This window comes from Poromitra crassiceps (genome assembly GCF_964638095.1).
Source record: "Poromitra crassiceps genome assembly, chromosome: 3".
Taxonomy (NCBI): Eukaryota; Metazoa; Chordata; class Actinopteri; order Beryciformes; family Melamphaidae; genus Poromitra; species Poromitra crassiceps.
In genome coordinates this window covers 28,436,212-28,451,219 of record NC_139625.1, presented here as the reverse complement: position 1 = coordinate 28,451,219, position 15,008 = coordinate 28,436,212, and the positions used below count along the sequence as shown (strand labels likewise).

The following is a 15,008-nucleotide window of genomic DNA, read 5'->3' as shown; positions in this document are numbered from 1 at the left end:
AAAAGCAGGATCTAGCGGACTTTTTCAGTGCTGAGCACAGGCAGAGAAAACAGCAGAGCAGAGAGACACTCCTCCCACAACGGGGGGGGGGAGGAGGAGGGGGGGAGGTGGGCACGCAGAGCCAAGTACACAACACAGACCCAGACAGCAGGACAGGGTTGGCAAACGCAAGCCAGAATATCCGATGCCCACCAGCAGCAAAAGATCAGCAAGAAGCTGCAACCAGCAGCGCATGCAGGCGCCAGCGCTGCTGGTTTCAGCTAAAAATATTATTCTTCCAAACAAAATTCCCTTGCCTTCACTGTTTTATTGAAGGAAATTATTTTTGAGGTGTGACTACATCAGAAAATTAGCTTCAGAGTCAGTGATGTGCTTGAAATGTTTAATTTCACAAAAGGCTCATTATCTCAGCTCGTAGAAAAAAAGCTCTGTTTTTCGTTCAATCAAGCTATCTTCTCCGGCTCATAACTAAAGAACGGAAAATGGGATCAATAAACTTTTTTTTGCAGGTGATAGAAGAGAGTCTCATCGTTATTTGTGCGTGTTCAGTGTTTACATAGTAATTATTAAAGAAATTATATGACTGTTTTAAAATGCATTGCGGCCTATGTGGCACAGCAAGCAACCTTTTGCCCAAGGGCCGTGGCACTGAAAGTGTTAATGTCACTACCTTAAAAGTGTTATATTTTATACATACGGTAAGCTATCTGAAAAGTGAGACCTAAAATTGGGTTGTAAACAAATATGTAAACCAGGGAAATAATTATAGCGCCACAATTGTATTTTTTTTTTTGTCCCACTCTGCCAAAAACACCATAACCACTGTCCGTCCATAAAAGCACAATCCAGATCTTGTGACTCATTTTATTAAAGGGATACGCCAACTTTTGAGGAGTTTTGCCATTTGCCATATCGCCCATACATAGCCAAGATACACAATGCCTTTACCGTCACTCTCCGTGCTCGGGTACTCACCACGCGATGAAATAATAATCCATAGTTACGTGAAACGTTTAGAAAGTAGTTCCGGCAATCTATTTAAAAGAGCGTTTCTCGGCATTTTGGATATTTCATCTCGTGGTGAGTATCCAAGTCACAACATGTACATAGAGCTTTTTGGCGCTGTTAGAAATGTGTGTTTTTGGTAACTTTGAACGGTTGTACCATTTCCTCCAATTAATTGGCGATACCAACTAACTGGACGACTGTAGCTCACTGTATACTGCACGGCGAGTGCTGGTAAAGGCATTGTGTATGTTGGTTATGTATGGGTGATATGGCAAATGGGTGAAACTCCCAAAAAGTTGGAGTATCCCTTTAAAGAAAACTAGAAATAGCGCCTCGCCTCCGCCAACAAGTCAAGTTGCAGTCTATATCTACGTATGTCTGTCCAGACTCATACAAGCACAAATACCTTGAAGCCCACCACACAGTGGTGTGGCCATTCAGCCTTAGGGCACTTTAGGAAATGTTTAGGGGTACCTCAACACGGCTTATCGTTTTCAACATGGAAAATGGTCCTACACCTACCCCTAAACCACCCACATCCCCCAACCACTTCCCTACCCACCCCTCGAACCCACTCTCTATGATCTTCCTATCCCTAGCTATGGCTCCTTTCCCCTAGCCCCACCCCGCTTCCTTGACCCCCCCCCCCCACCAACCCCCTAGCAACACCCTCTACCCACCCCTCGAACCCCCCACCCCTCCCCCTAGCAACTCTCTCTACCCACCCCTCGAACCCCGACCTTCCTATCCCTAGCTATGGCCCTTTTTCCCTAGGCCCGCCCCTTTCCCTCACCACGCAACCTCCCACCCCTCGAATCTCGACTCTCTACGGCATTCCTATCCCTAGATATGGCCCCTTTTACCTAGCCCCGCCCACTTCCTCGATGGAACGGACGGACATGCGATCACAGTGACCTTGAATTTGACCTTTGACCACCAACATCTAATCAGTTCATCCTTGAGTCCAAGTGGATGTTGGCCGCACGTACGGACAACCCAAAAACATAACGCCTCCGGCCACGGCTATCGGCAGCGGAGGCATAAAAAAATCATAGATCATGCCTTTTGACAGCGGATACATTTCCTTTCATTATGAATGCTACTAAACTATCCCAAAAGACAAGATGTCAGAATTACTTCACTTGTGAGACTGCTTGATTAGCATCTATGAAACTAGTGTAATTTCAGGAGCAGTATAGGGCCATTCTAATCAGTCATTTTAGATCTATCCCCGTCCATTTTCTTCCCTGCATTATGTCACTGGTGAGAGGCCGTTCTCAGATGTGATCACAAAATCTCTCTGCATTGCCAAGTCTGTATCCCTGAATCCTCGTCAATCATCAAAAAAATAACTCCAAACTTGCACAGTTCACATGAGCTATAATGATTTGACGATAACCCATTTTCAAACAAGCCTGGCAATCGAAGATGTCAAGTGACATATTTGATTGGATATGGGTCGATTTATAAGGAATTCTAAAGGAACCAAACCAATAAAACAGTATAAGTCAAGTGTCAGCAAGCTACTAATTTAAGGCAGTTAGCAATGTGTCATTAGCATGTACATGCCCGACTACCTTTTCACATCTCCTTGCATAATACTGAATTATCAGTTTGATTCTTATACAACACCTAATAGAGTTTGCACTATTCCCAGAATTGGTGACGGAACATTCAGTCCATTTCTCATTAACGGCTAAAACATGACTGACAGACCAGTTCGGTATGTTCAATAGTCACTCAGTACGTTTACATGCACAGTTAAGTCGAGCTATGTTTATAGCTTGATTAGGCTATTTACTCAGACTACTGTCCTTCTCCCAGTATACAAGCACGGGTGGGAAATCGATTTTTTTTATGGAATCATGTTGCCTCCACTACGATAGGTGGCGATATGCACTTTCCCCACAGGCTTGGCCAATTCTAACAACTGGTAGCAGCAAGTCTCTTAATAATGCAGCTATTTCATTCAAAAAAGATGATATAATTATACAAATGTTTCCCCCAAAACGATCACTTCTGGCCCATATAATAGTGTAGCAGTGTGTTTATGTTGAGAGACGCTGCACCCTGTGTGTCTTTAGTGATAGGACATTGTTTTGCTGTGTTCTGTGTTTATGTCGAGCGAGGTTGTGTTTATGTGGAGAGAGCGCCGATAAACCGTTCAAATGCAGGGATAGTCACATAACACAAAGCTGCCCTTGTTAGCTCAATACAGTTGAAACTAAGATATTCCATAAAAAAAACTAGAACGACTGCAACGCGGACTTATGCCTCCGCCATTAGTTCATTCTACAGTCCAAATCGCCATTTGAGGCAAATTGGAAGAAATTCCGTCAAGGCGCTCGTGAGATGTTGCGTTACAGAGCTTGAAAATTGGGTGTGTGAGGTCACAGTGACCTTGAACTTTGACCACCAAAATGTCCTCGAGTCCAAATGGACATTTGAGGCAAATTCGAAGAAATTCCATCAAGACATTCCTGAGATATCGCGTTAACAAGCTTGAAAATGGCATTTGAGAGGTCACAGTGACCTTGACCTTTGACCTTTTATAACCAAAATGGAATCAGTTCATCCTTGCGTCCAAGTCGATGTTTGAGCCAAATCAGAAGAAATTCTATCAAGCCGTTCTTGAGATATTGCGTTAACGAACTTGGGAATGGCGTTCATGAGGTCATAGGGTCATAGAAGTTTGACCACCAAAATGTAATCAGTTCAGTCTCGAGTCCAAGTCGATGTTTGAGACAAATTTGATAAAATTCCGTCAAGGAATTCCTGAGATATCGCGTTAACAAGCTTGAAAATGGCGTTCGAGAGGTCACAGTGACCTTGACCTTTGACCACCAACATCTAATCAGTTCATCCTTGAGTCCAAGTCGATGTTTGAGGCAAATTTGATTAAAATCCGCCAAGGCATTCCTGAGATATCGCATTAACAAGCTTGAAAATGGCATTCGAGAGGTCAGTGACCTTGACCTTTGACCACCAAAATCTAATCAGTTCATCCTTGAGTCCAAGTCGATGTTTGAGGCAAATTTGATTAAATTCCGCCAAGGCATTCCTGAGATATCGCGTTAACAAGCTTGAAAATGGTGTTTGAAAGGTCACAGTGACCTTGACCTTTGACCACCAAAATCTAATCAGATCATCCTTGAGTCCAAGTCGATGTTTGAGGCAAATTTGATGAAATTCCGTCAAAGCCTTCCTGAGATATCGCTTTAACAAGCTTGAAAATGGCATTCAAGAGGTCACAGTGACCTTGACCTTTGACCACCAACATCTAATCAGTTCATCCTTGAGTCCAAGTCGATGTTTGAGGCAAATTTGATGAAATTCCATCAAGGCATTCCTGAGATATCGCGTTAACAAGCTTGAAAATGGAGTTTGAGAGGTCACAGTGACCTTGACCTTTGACCACCAAAATCTAATCAGATCATCCTCGAGTCAGAGTCAATGTTTGAGGCAAATTTGATGAAATTCCGTCAAGGCCTTCCTGAGATATCCCATTAACAAGCTTGAAAATGGCGTTCGAGAGGTCACAGTGACCTTGACCTTTGACCACCAAAATCTAATCAGATCATCCTTGAGTCTAAGTGGATGTTTAAGGCAAATTTGATGAAGTTCCGTCAAGGCGTTCCTCAGATATCGCGTTAACAAACCTCGTATGTACGGACGGACAACCGGGATCCATAATGCCTCCGGCCTGGCTATCGCCGGCGGAGGCATAAAAACCTAGACACAGATGTAGCTACTACATCAACAAACTTCACGTTTAGCTTTAGCTAACCGCTCCCTGGCCGCTAACGTAACAGTTTTACACGCTGTTCGACTCATGCGCTGATCGCCTCGTCCAGTTCCAGTCTGACTGCCCTGTATACATGCAGGATTAATCGACTCCCAATCGCCTTATCTGGGTGTGTTAATCGGACTTTTATAACTTCGATTTCAGTCGAGCTAACATGTTTACATGTATTTCAAAAGTCCGGTTTTAGGCGGAAGTGTCATGTAAACGTACTGAGTGATGTCAAAACCAGGACAGAGCCAATACCTTCCCTGGAAACAGAGCTACATCAAACAACTAAAGGGGCTGACTCAAGCCAGGCTGCTTTGTATTATGAGTTAAGTGGAAAATTAAACAAATCAATAAGCATAATGGATAGTAGAAAGACATGGGCGGGGGAATACATTTACAACAACATTGTTCCTGGCGTTGCTCGATAGACTGACAATGGCAAAACTACATTTCTGGCACTACAGTAGGTGTCAATTTAACTTTCAATGAAACCAGCATGCCTCACTGGATTTAGACCCTTTTCCAGTTTCCATTAAAGTATTATTAGTCAATAATAGTCATATTCACAGCTTTTATACCAAGATAACGTATTAGCATGAGGGATATATGTAATAATGACATCTTTTCAAGCTTGGATTTTTTTTTTTACTGTACAGTATTGTACAACATACTTGTTTTGTTATTCAGAAACTTCTGCCAATGATGTCCTGTCAAATATGTCCTTTATTTTAAGACCTTCTCTCACATTGGAGCAATCTTTTTAAAGGGGTGATCAATATCCCTTTTTTAAACCAGTCTTAGGCTACGTTCACACAGCCATCCTTAGTGCTTGAATCTAATCTTTCAATCTAAGTGCCGCAGGTCAGTCTTTTTCATGACTGTGTGAACAGTACAAGTCACATTGAAAGTGACTTTTTTAAAGACGAGTCGACCTGGGCTACTTTCAAATGTGGAAAAACATCGGATGTGAATCTGATGTTTTGGAATGTGACTCTGGTGTGAACAGACATCTGGCCCATATCTGACTTAATGCTTCAGTTTACGTCATTCCAGAGCGACATTCGTCACTATTCTGCGCTGGCAGGAAGAGGGAGGACGAAGCGGGCAGATTGTGATTACAAACATGGAGGACAGATGCGAGGGAGGTAATCAGTGGAGGGACAGTGAGGTTTTAGACCTTATAAGTATTAGCAAGAAGTAGCAGCTATTGCTTCACAGAAAGCCATTATTAAAATGTTGGCTCTCTTTCTCTTCCTCCTCCTCGCTATCATCTGCTCCCGTATTCGCTGGCTTCCACTGTACAATAACTTGTAAATTAAACTGTAAACATAAACAACAGATGAAACAACATCGTCAGCTACCGCCATGTTTACTGCTGTCTTCTTCTGGGTTTACGTAGAACAGCAGTGTGCTGCATGTGCCGTTATTGTTGTTCTTCTACGCATGCGGGTCACTTCAGGGCCGTGACCTGTTCACACTGGAGTCTCATATGGGCCACAGCCACACATAAAATCAGATGTGAGCAACAAATCAGATTCAAGCACTAAGGTTTGCTGTGTGAACGTAGCCTTAGTCCCCTCCATTAACATTTCCCCCTTTTTACTTGTAGGCATTCTAGATTAGTTTACACACTATTGACCTATTTGTGTGTTATGACATAGATCCTCTAATAATAGACCACTCTATCTGACTGCATAATCTGATCAATTACAGTGCCTTCAGAAAGTATTTAACCCCTTCAACTTTGATTGTATCTTATGATGTTACAGCCTGTATTCAGAAGCTGAAATGTTTTGAGTCACAAAGTATTAAACTACTTTGCAGCGACAGATTTAGTTCAAGTGCATGGAAATACCTTGGAATAACCATGAGATGTCAACTTGATTAGAGTCCAACTATGGCCAATTCAATTGATTTTACATGACTTTGAACAAAACACCTATGTCTATATGAGGGGCCACACAGATGACAGTGTATGTCATTTAGAGAAACAAACAGAAACCACCAGGTGGACCATGAACTGCCCAGAGCATTTAGAGACAATTGAGGAGGCAGGGTATAAAACAATTCCTAAAGTATTGGGAGCTCACAGAATAAAGAAGGCTCCAAAACTGGGCTGAATTGCAGACTAGCCAGAAGGAAGCTTGAAGGCACATGACAGCAAACCTGGAGTTTGCATAAAGGCATGTGAAGACCCAGAGGCAGGATGAGCAAAGTCCCCTCTACACCAGTGGTGCCCAGTCCTGTGTCATGGAAGAGTACACAGGTTTTCATTCCAACCAACCATATACCACACACAGGCAAACTTAAGATTTTACTATGTATTACAATTAATATTAAAGTTTTTTGATGCATACGACTGGTAGTTTGAGATTTAAATTCCATATGATTTTTTTTGACATTCGACAAATTCAAATATTGAAATTCGTCGTGACAGTCTCAATGTGGAGTGAGATTGATTTTTTTTTTGCAAAGAACATACCTGTGCCTGTGGTTTCTTGTCAAAGTCAAGTTAGGAATTGAAGGTTTACTAGGTCTATTTAAGGGATGCAATGTGACCGTGCTGATGTCAGTCATACCGCATTGTATTATTGCCACAATGTAATGGTTCTTTCATTTTCTGGGGTTTGCAGGGAGCTGGAGCCTATCCCAACATCACACAGCGGTCACTAGTCCATCGTTCTTCTTTGGTTGTACTATATTTTAGAAATTGCCACTCCATCCCATTATAGCCCCCACACTTGACCACAAAGCTATTTTCTTGATCCATCTTGTTAAATAATAATGGCACGCATTAACACAAAAGGTTGAAATTGGCTGGTCACACATCAGGAAGCGTGCACAGACACTCAAACAAAGCACACCTGCAGGGAGTTACATTTCTGAGCTAGACAAGCTGGGATACTTACTGTGTCATCACTTCGGTAGGGGTTCAGTTTGTTGTACACCGCTTCAATAACGCTTCGTCTGAGGGGAAACAAAACAAATCAACAGTACAGGTTTAGCTTTCATGAAAATGAGGGGAAATAAAACATTGTGCTCAATGATCAAACTCGGACAATAACTAATTCTGTCAGCAATTTGCAAAAAGACCCCCAAAAAAAGATTGGTTCTAATTACAAAGCTGACTCACTTGCTTGCCAGCTCTCCTCCGGGAGGGAGATTTGGGATGCTCTCAGATGCTAACGTCCGCATTACATGGACCAAATCCGGGACTCCTTCTTCACCCTGCTTTTTGATGATCTCTGTTGGAGAACAATGGGAACAAACATACTCAGTCAGATGGGTAGAAAATGTAAAATATAAATTGAATTGTGCGATTAAACGCCTTCCCTTTCATTCACATCCATTATTACATGAGGTCTATACTCTGCTCTACAGCAAGTGATATGGTTTTAAGGAGGCAGATATTAGATTTATTGGGACAATAGGATCCATGAAAGTGACAATTTGGTATTTTATTCCATATCTACAATCATTTCGTACAGCTGAACTTTTCCCTGTTCATTGTATACCATGCAAAAAAAAGTATATTAACTATAAACCACTGATCCACACATTGGCATTCTAAGATATGCCATCATAACCATAAGAAGGCACAAAAGTGCTATGAGTAGCTCATTAGATGACTACTAGTTACTAATTTGATACATTTGTGATGTCAAATATGCCCCCCCAACCTGAGAAGGTATAAGGGTGTTGGTACGTGGGGTTGAGGATCAAGGTCATCTACCTACAGTAGAAAAATATTAAGCAGAATTGGGTTTGACACACAAGCAGTTATCTGTGGTTGTTGGATCAGTACAGGACAACAGGTGTCAAGTTTAATTCCAAAATGAGATGGCTACGATTTTTGCAAAGGTGACTCATTCACACAAAATGATGTGTATAATTAACTGTAGATTATTATTGCTATTAGTCAACTTTTATATCTTTTATTAGAAAAAACTTTTTTTATAATTGCCTTGGGTAAATGCAGCCATTTGCCTTTGCCTGTTCTCAAATTCTGTTCCTGCTGGTCACCGTGTCGGTACACACTCTCTGACCACGAGGAAATCAAATCAAAAGAAGAGTGATGAAAACTTCATACAGGGTTGCCTTGCCACTCCTTTGTAATTATACACAAGCACTTTTCAAGGACAAATGATTAAAGCTGATTGAAGTAGCGATGATTGGCCCTTTGCACCTTTGTGCACGTCGGGGTGTGCCGCAGCTGCAATGGGCTGCTATCCAGCCATCTTGCCACACCCAAGCCCAAGGCCCATATCAGATGAAAATCCTCATCACTCTGGTGCGTGCGCCAAGCTTTCAAGCATTCCTAGCATCTCAAAAAGATCTTCCTGTTTCATGGCGGATAATGCGTCGCCATGGCAACGGCGTTTGATGAAAACTCAAAAGCTTCACTATTGAGCATCAACAATTTGGGTTATTTAGGCGACCAGCCACATATTTGAACACCTACGAGAGAGCACAACAGCCAATGACACAGCGCATCGATCAGCAACAATAATTCTGGTCAGGTGAGCAAACAAGTACATTTTGGACACTGGTTCTGACGAGTCAGGAACCAGTTCTCAATACTCAATCCCTGTCTGAGAATCGTGCTGTGCTGCTACACTACCTTGGCTGCCCAGGCTGGGGGCAAGGGGACAACAAAACAAAACATAACACACAAACAAAAAGCATGCAAGGGAAACTCTGGTGCTCTGTACAAGGAAAAGGAAGTGTTAAAGGACCAGAAAGGGGGGGTAATAAAAAATAGATGCCAATTCCTATTTTGCTACCTACCTTCTACTCTGCTCTCCAGGTATTTATCCAGCTCCGCCTCCCGTTTCACAGCTTCTGGAGATACCTTTGGGGCCCCTGGCAAGCAGATTAGCACAACACTCATATTGTCCCGGCTTCCCTGTTGACAAAAACAAAGATATGCAGATGTCATGTAAATCAATCATACCAAAATCAAGTCAAGTGTATTACTAATGCCACAGTTAATTTTGTGAGCATTAATGCCATACCTTGTACAAGCAGGTGTCAACAATTTCATTGCAGACTCTTTCAAGATCATCCGTCACCTCTAGCCTGGATCTGACAAACTCACACAGTTCCTCATTGGCCATGACATCCCAGATGCCATCACAGGCTAGCACAATGAATTCATCTTCCCCCTCAGATCTCTCTATTGCATAGACCTCAGGCTCAGGTGAGACGAGCTGCTCTGTGGGGCCCTTTCCATGCACGCATTTGTAGTCGAAATCTCCCAGAGCCCGCGACACTGCTAGAGACCCATTCACTCGCTGGATCATGACTGAGCCGCCAGCATTCTGGATCCTCTCCTTCTCCAGTGGGTTGCTGGGCTTGTGATCCTGTGTGAAGAAGTGCACAGTTCCGCCCCGGCAGAGGAGTCCCCGCGAGTCTCCGCAGTTGATGAAGTAGACGTGGCCTGGAGAAATCATCACCCCTACTGCAGTGGAGCCGCTGCGGTCCACGCCATGCTTCTTCTCAGAGATGGTCCGCATGTGTTCGTCGATCTGCAGGAACCCAGTGCGGATTCCACTCTTCACACTATCCACGGAGGGCACTTCTTCCAGGGCGCTCTGGAAGTCTGGGGTGCTCGTGATGTGCTCCAGCAGGTGCTCACAGCAGTACTTGGCCACCTGGGAGCCAGCGTGCCCATCATAAACAGCAAAGAAGGACCAGAGGTCGAGACCATGAGGCAGACCAATTACAGACGTATGTGCATCTTCCATCTCTACCCGCCAGCCCTGCATACTACTCAGACCATAGTGCAGGTTGTTACCCTCACCGTGGGAATTGTACTTTTCCATCTTTGGCTTGTCCAAAAACGCCCCCATTGTGTCCCTCTTAAAACCTACAGAACAAATTAAAAGAATGACATTTATTTAGAGACACAAATGTTCTGATATATCACCAAAAAACTAGGAACTGTGTGGGAATGTACTGCTTCGTTTCAACTTATTATTAGACAGAAAGTAATTAGCCATGTTCAAGATCATTTTCCAAAAATAATATCTATGTTGAGTAATGTACTGCATAGAAGGGGGAAAAAAATCTAATATAAATTGTGTTAAAAAAACAGATGGCACGGCTGTCATCCTTTTATGGCAAAAAGATTAGCATCTTGGAGCTGAGTTCAGTCTAAAAATAGTAGACCTGGGTACATATTTGGCTACATATTAGGTACAACGACTGCTAGCATAGATCAAATTAAAACGCCCTATAATCACTGGGTGATTAAGGCAACATTAAAAATAGTTAATATTACCAACTAACGTTACTTAATAGTATTTTGAATATAACACTGGGCAGCATCGATCTGACTGACCCTCGCACTGCAGAGCAGGTCAACACACTTTGTTAGGTTAAAACGAACGTCATTCTAAGCTAATGTTAAATGTCTGCATAACGTTAGCTAGCTAACGGACCGGCTGGTTACTCGTTAACTTAACGTGAAGCACGAAAACAATTTCGGGACATTTGACAAATTTAACTGGCGTTAATGCTAACGTACCTGTGGTGTGCTAGTTACATCATTAGCAAACTGACAAAGAAGGGGGTTTTTCGCTCTTGGCTATTAACTCAAAAAGTTAACAGTCTCAGTGGCAAGAGGGCAACCAAAACAAACAAACAGCGTTGCCTCGTTGTGGGCCTTGACCCTTGTCCCTCACAGCTAACTTTGACAGGCCTCTCCCTAACGTTACCATCGTTAGCCAGGCAAGGAGAGCCCGCGGCCTTGCTACTGTCGCCAAATGCTAACAGCTAGCTAAGGTTGCTCAACAGCATTTTGACAGTTAGCTTACGAGTAAACATCATGCAGACATTATCCGTTATGACTTACCAAGTATTCCAAATATCGGTTAACAGCAACAGAAGCTGCGACAGCGGCAAGTCGCAGTTCACACCAGAGAGGGTTCACCGACGAGATGAGGGGGGTTTGCGGTTTAGCTAAGCTAGCTAGCTAGTTAGCTAGCAGTCGTCACTCAGACTCAGTGCATATAAATTGTGTAAGTGCAGAGCTCCCTGTTTGCGTACGCCCGTGATGCATTACATTATCTCAGTTGGCGATCTAAGGTATATTCTAGTAGATTTTCTTTTCAAATTGTGGGCCGGAGCTTTTTGTGTCCAAATAGATTGAAGGCGAAACGTTTGTCCCAGCCTCTCCACTTGACAGCTTGACAGCTTGCTAGCTAGCTGCTGAGTATGGAGGGTGGATCGTGCCTAAATCAAATACAATACACACAACTAAATACAATACACACATTGAAATACAATACATATATTGGAAATACAATACATATATTGAAAATACAATACATGTGTAACAATAAATACAATAGCAAAATGCTTAAATACAATACACATATTGAAAATACAATACACATCTCGAAAATCCAACAACTGTATTGTATTTTCGAGATGTGTATTGTATTTTCAATATGTGTATTGCCTTTTCAATATGTGTATTGTATTTCAATGTGTGTATTGTATTGAATTTTGGCATGGGTGATTCATGCCATAATCAAATACAATACACACATTGAAATACAATACACATATCGAAATACAATACACATATCGAAAATACAATACAGTTGTTGGATTTTCGAGATGTGTATTGTATTTCCAATATGTGTATTGTATTTCCAATATGTGTATTGTATTTTCAATATATGTATTGTATTTTCAATATGTGTATTGTATTTTCAATATGTGTATTGCATTTTCAATATGTGTATTGCATTTTCAATATGTGTATTGCATTTTCAATATGTGTATTGCATTTTCAATGTCAGTCAGGAATGTTTCCCGTTTTTTTTAGTTGTGACGTAATCACTCCGTTCCTCCACTCAGCTATGGAGGCTCGAGTGCGTGATTTCTATTCGCACATAGGATAAGCAATAACCACGCCCTGTGGCGCCGGGATTGGCCAGGAGCATTGAAGCTTGGGACTAAAAGCACCTGGGGTTTTTCATCTTTTAAAATGGACCCACTCGAGATCGTCCGCGAAGGTATCCGTGGTCTCCTACTTCAAGTGGAGCAAAACACTGTTTCAGATGATTTTGTGTTGTACCGGGTAGAGTGGCTGTTGGGTCGAATGGGGCAAATCTCTGCTGCTACCGGAGAGGAATTTCCTCAAGCAACGGTGACTGCATTGGAGACCATTAGACAGCAAACTTTTACGCCAAACGCATCAGCACATGAAACAGCGATCACTGCAACTGGCCAACCAGGCCGTCCCAAAATGGACATCCCGGTGAGTGTGATTGAACGCTACCTCGAGTTGGGCATATCAGCAACAGCGGTTGCAGGTGCACTATATGTTTCGTTGAGGACTATCAGGAGAAGAATGGAGCAAAACGATATAAGGTCAGTCAGACTTCCCTAACTGGCTAGCTAGCATTAAAGGGCATGTCCTCTTACATCTGTAGGCCTAAAAGCCAGACTGACCAGGGTGCGTTCAGATTCAGCCAACAGGAGCAAACTATGTTCGTGGCACACACTCTCCATCCCGTTTGCTTCAGTTAGTTCCAAAGTTACTGACGTCTTACACTTAGCAACAGTAGCTCTGAACGCACCCCAGGTGTCATTTGATAACAATAACCTGACCCTGTAACTGAGGCTGTTACAATGGAGCAGAACCATAATGTAGGCCAGCGTTTCTCAACTGGTGGGTCGGGTCGCGGGGCCGTTTTGATTGGGTCGCGGACATTGGCAAAAAAAAAAAAAAAAAAAAAAATCATATTTCATTTGAGTTAAGATTATTGAAACTGGATTAGCCTGACCAGTTTTACTTGTTTAACAAGCTGAAGCATATGCTCTGCCTGTAATTCAAGAGAAGTCTGCCCTTTCATTTCATATTTAATTTTAGTTCAATTCAGATGATTGAAACTGGATTAGCATGGCCCCAGTTTAATTAAAAGTTATGACCAGTTTAACTAAAAAGCATATAGCCTGCCTGTGATTACTTTTTATTTCATATTAGTTAAATTCAGATTATTGAAACTGGATTAGCATGACCAGATTAACTTGTTTTATTATTATTATTATTATTATTATTATTATTATTATTATTATTATTATTATTATTATTATTATTAACTTGTTTAAAAACATATAGGCATGTAATTCAAGATAAGTCTGCCTTTTATTTCATATTTCATACAGTTCAAATAAGACTTTCTGAGCATGACCAGTTTGACTTGTTTAAATTTAAAAACATATAGGCCTGTAATTCAAGTCTGCCTTATTTCAATTGGTTTTTAGCCCTAGTTGCACTTTTTTGTTCATTTGAGGTTTATAACAGTGCATGAAGGCATTGTGTATTAAATTAATGCACTATTTTTTGTGCAATAAATTTGAGTGGTTTAAAAAAAAATCTGAAATTTGGGTCGCGACTTCATGACAAGGAAAATAGTGGGTCCTGAGGCTACACCAGTTGAGAACCAGTGATGTAGGCTACACCTGTGTCAGTCTGGCTCACTCACAGGATGTAAGATGACAGGAAAACACAAAGGGGCACATTTATGAATGTTTCACGATGAACGTATGAATGTAAGATAATACCCCCCCCCCTCCCACAATTAGGGTATCTGATTTCTTCTCTGATGTGGAAGATGAGCACCTGGACACCATCATCGCTGATATCCAGCAAATGTTTCCAAACTGTGGATACAAGATGATGAGAGGACATCTTCAAGGGAGAGGCATCAGAGTTCAGAGTATGCAGTCGGATTCAGTTTAGCTATGGACATCCAGTATAGCCTACCTACTCATTTACCACCACTGATGTAAAAACAACATTCTGCAATTTGGTTATTTGGCCATTAGAGTAGCCTGAATAAAGTAACTATTCCACCACAACATCCATTTCATGCATGAATATTTGTGAACTGGGTGATGGGGTGGGTTACATTGTAATAACCCATTGCCTCTTGTGGTAAATTGCTTAAGTAATGATCGCTGTTATTTTATGTTATGATCATAGGTGTCCGAGTCCAACAATCAATGAGACGCATTGACCCAGAGGGCGTATTGGAGCGTACACTACAGCTGAACACAATAAGAAGAAGAGTCTACAGTGTCCCCGCGCCAAACTGCCTGTGGCACATTGATGGGAATCATAAGCTCATCAGGTATCCAAGTTGCACGCAAGAATGAAAAGCACTACATAAATATGCATTATTGCTAT

The 15,008-nt window shown here is 42.0% G+C and overlaps 1 protein-coding gene across 2 annotated transcripts in view; it reads right to left on the bottom strand.

Annotated features, from left to right (window-relative positions):
• The window catches only part of ppm1aa (protein phosphatase, Mg2+/Mn2+ dependent, 1Aa), a 30,548-nt gene extending 18,598 nt beyond the window's left edge, over window positions 1-11,950 (bottom strand). For both annotated transcript variants that reach the window (XM_083632881.1, XM_083632882.1), the window contains exons 1-5: window positions 11,658-11,950; window positions 9,817-10,670; window positions 9,590-9,707; window positions 7,935-8,046; window positions 7,711-7,768 (exon numbers count right to left, since the gene is read on the bottom strand). In XM_083632881.1, the coding sequence (XP_083489007.1) occupies window positions 7,711-7,768; window positions 7,935-8,046; window positions 9,590-9,707; window positions 9,817-10,653 (1,125 nt within the window). In that variant the 5' untranslated portion in view covers window positions 10,654-10,670; window positions 11,658-11,950. The remainder of the gene's footprint in view (window positions 1-7,710; window positions 7,769-7,934; window positions 8,047-9,589; window positions 9,708-9,816; window positions 10,671-11,657) is intronic.
• Between the last annotated feature and the right edge of the window lie 3,058 nt (window positions 11,951-15,008).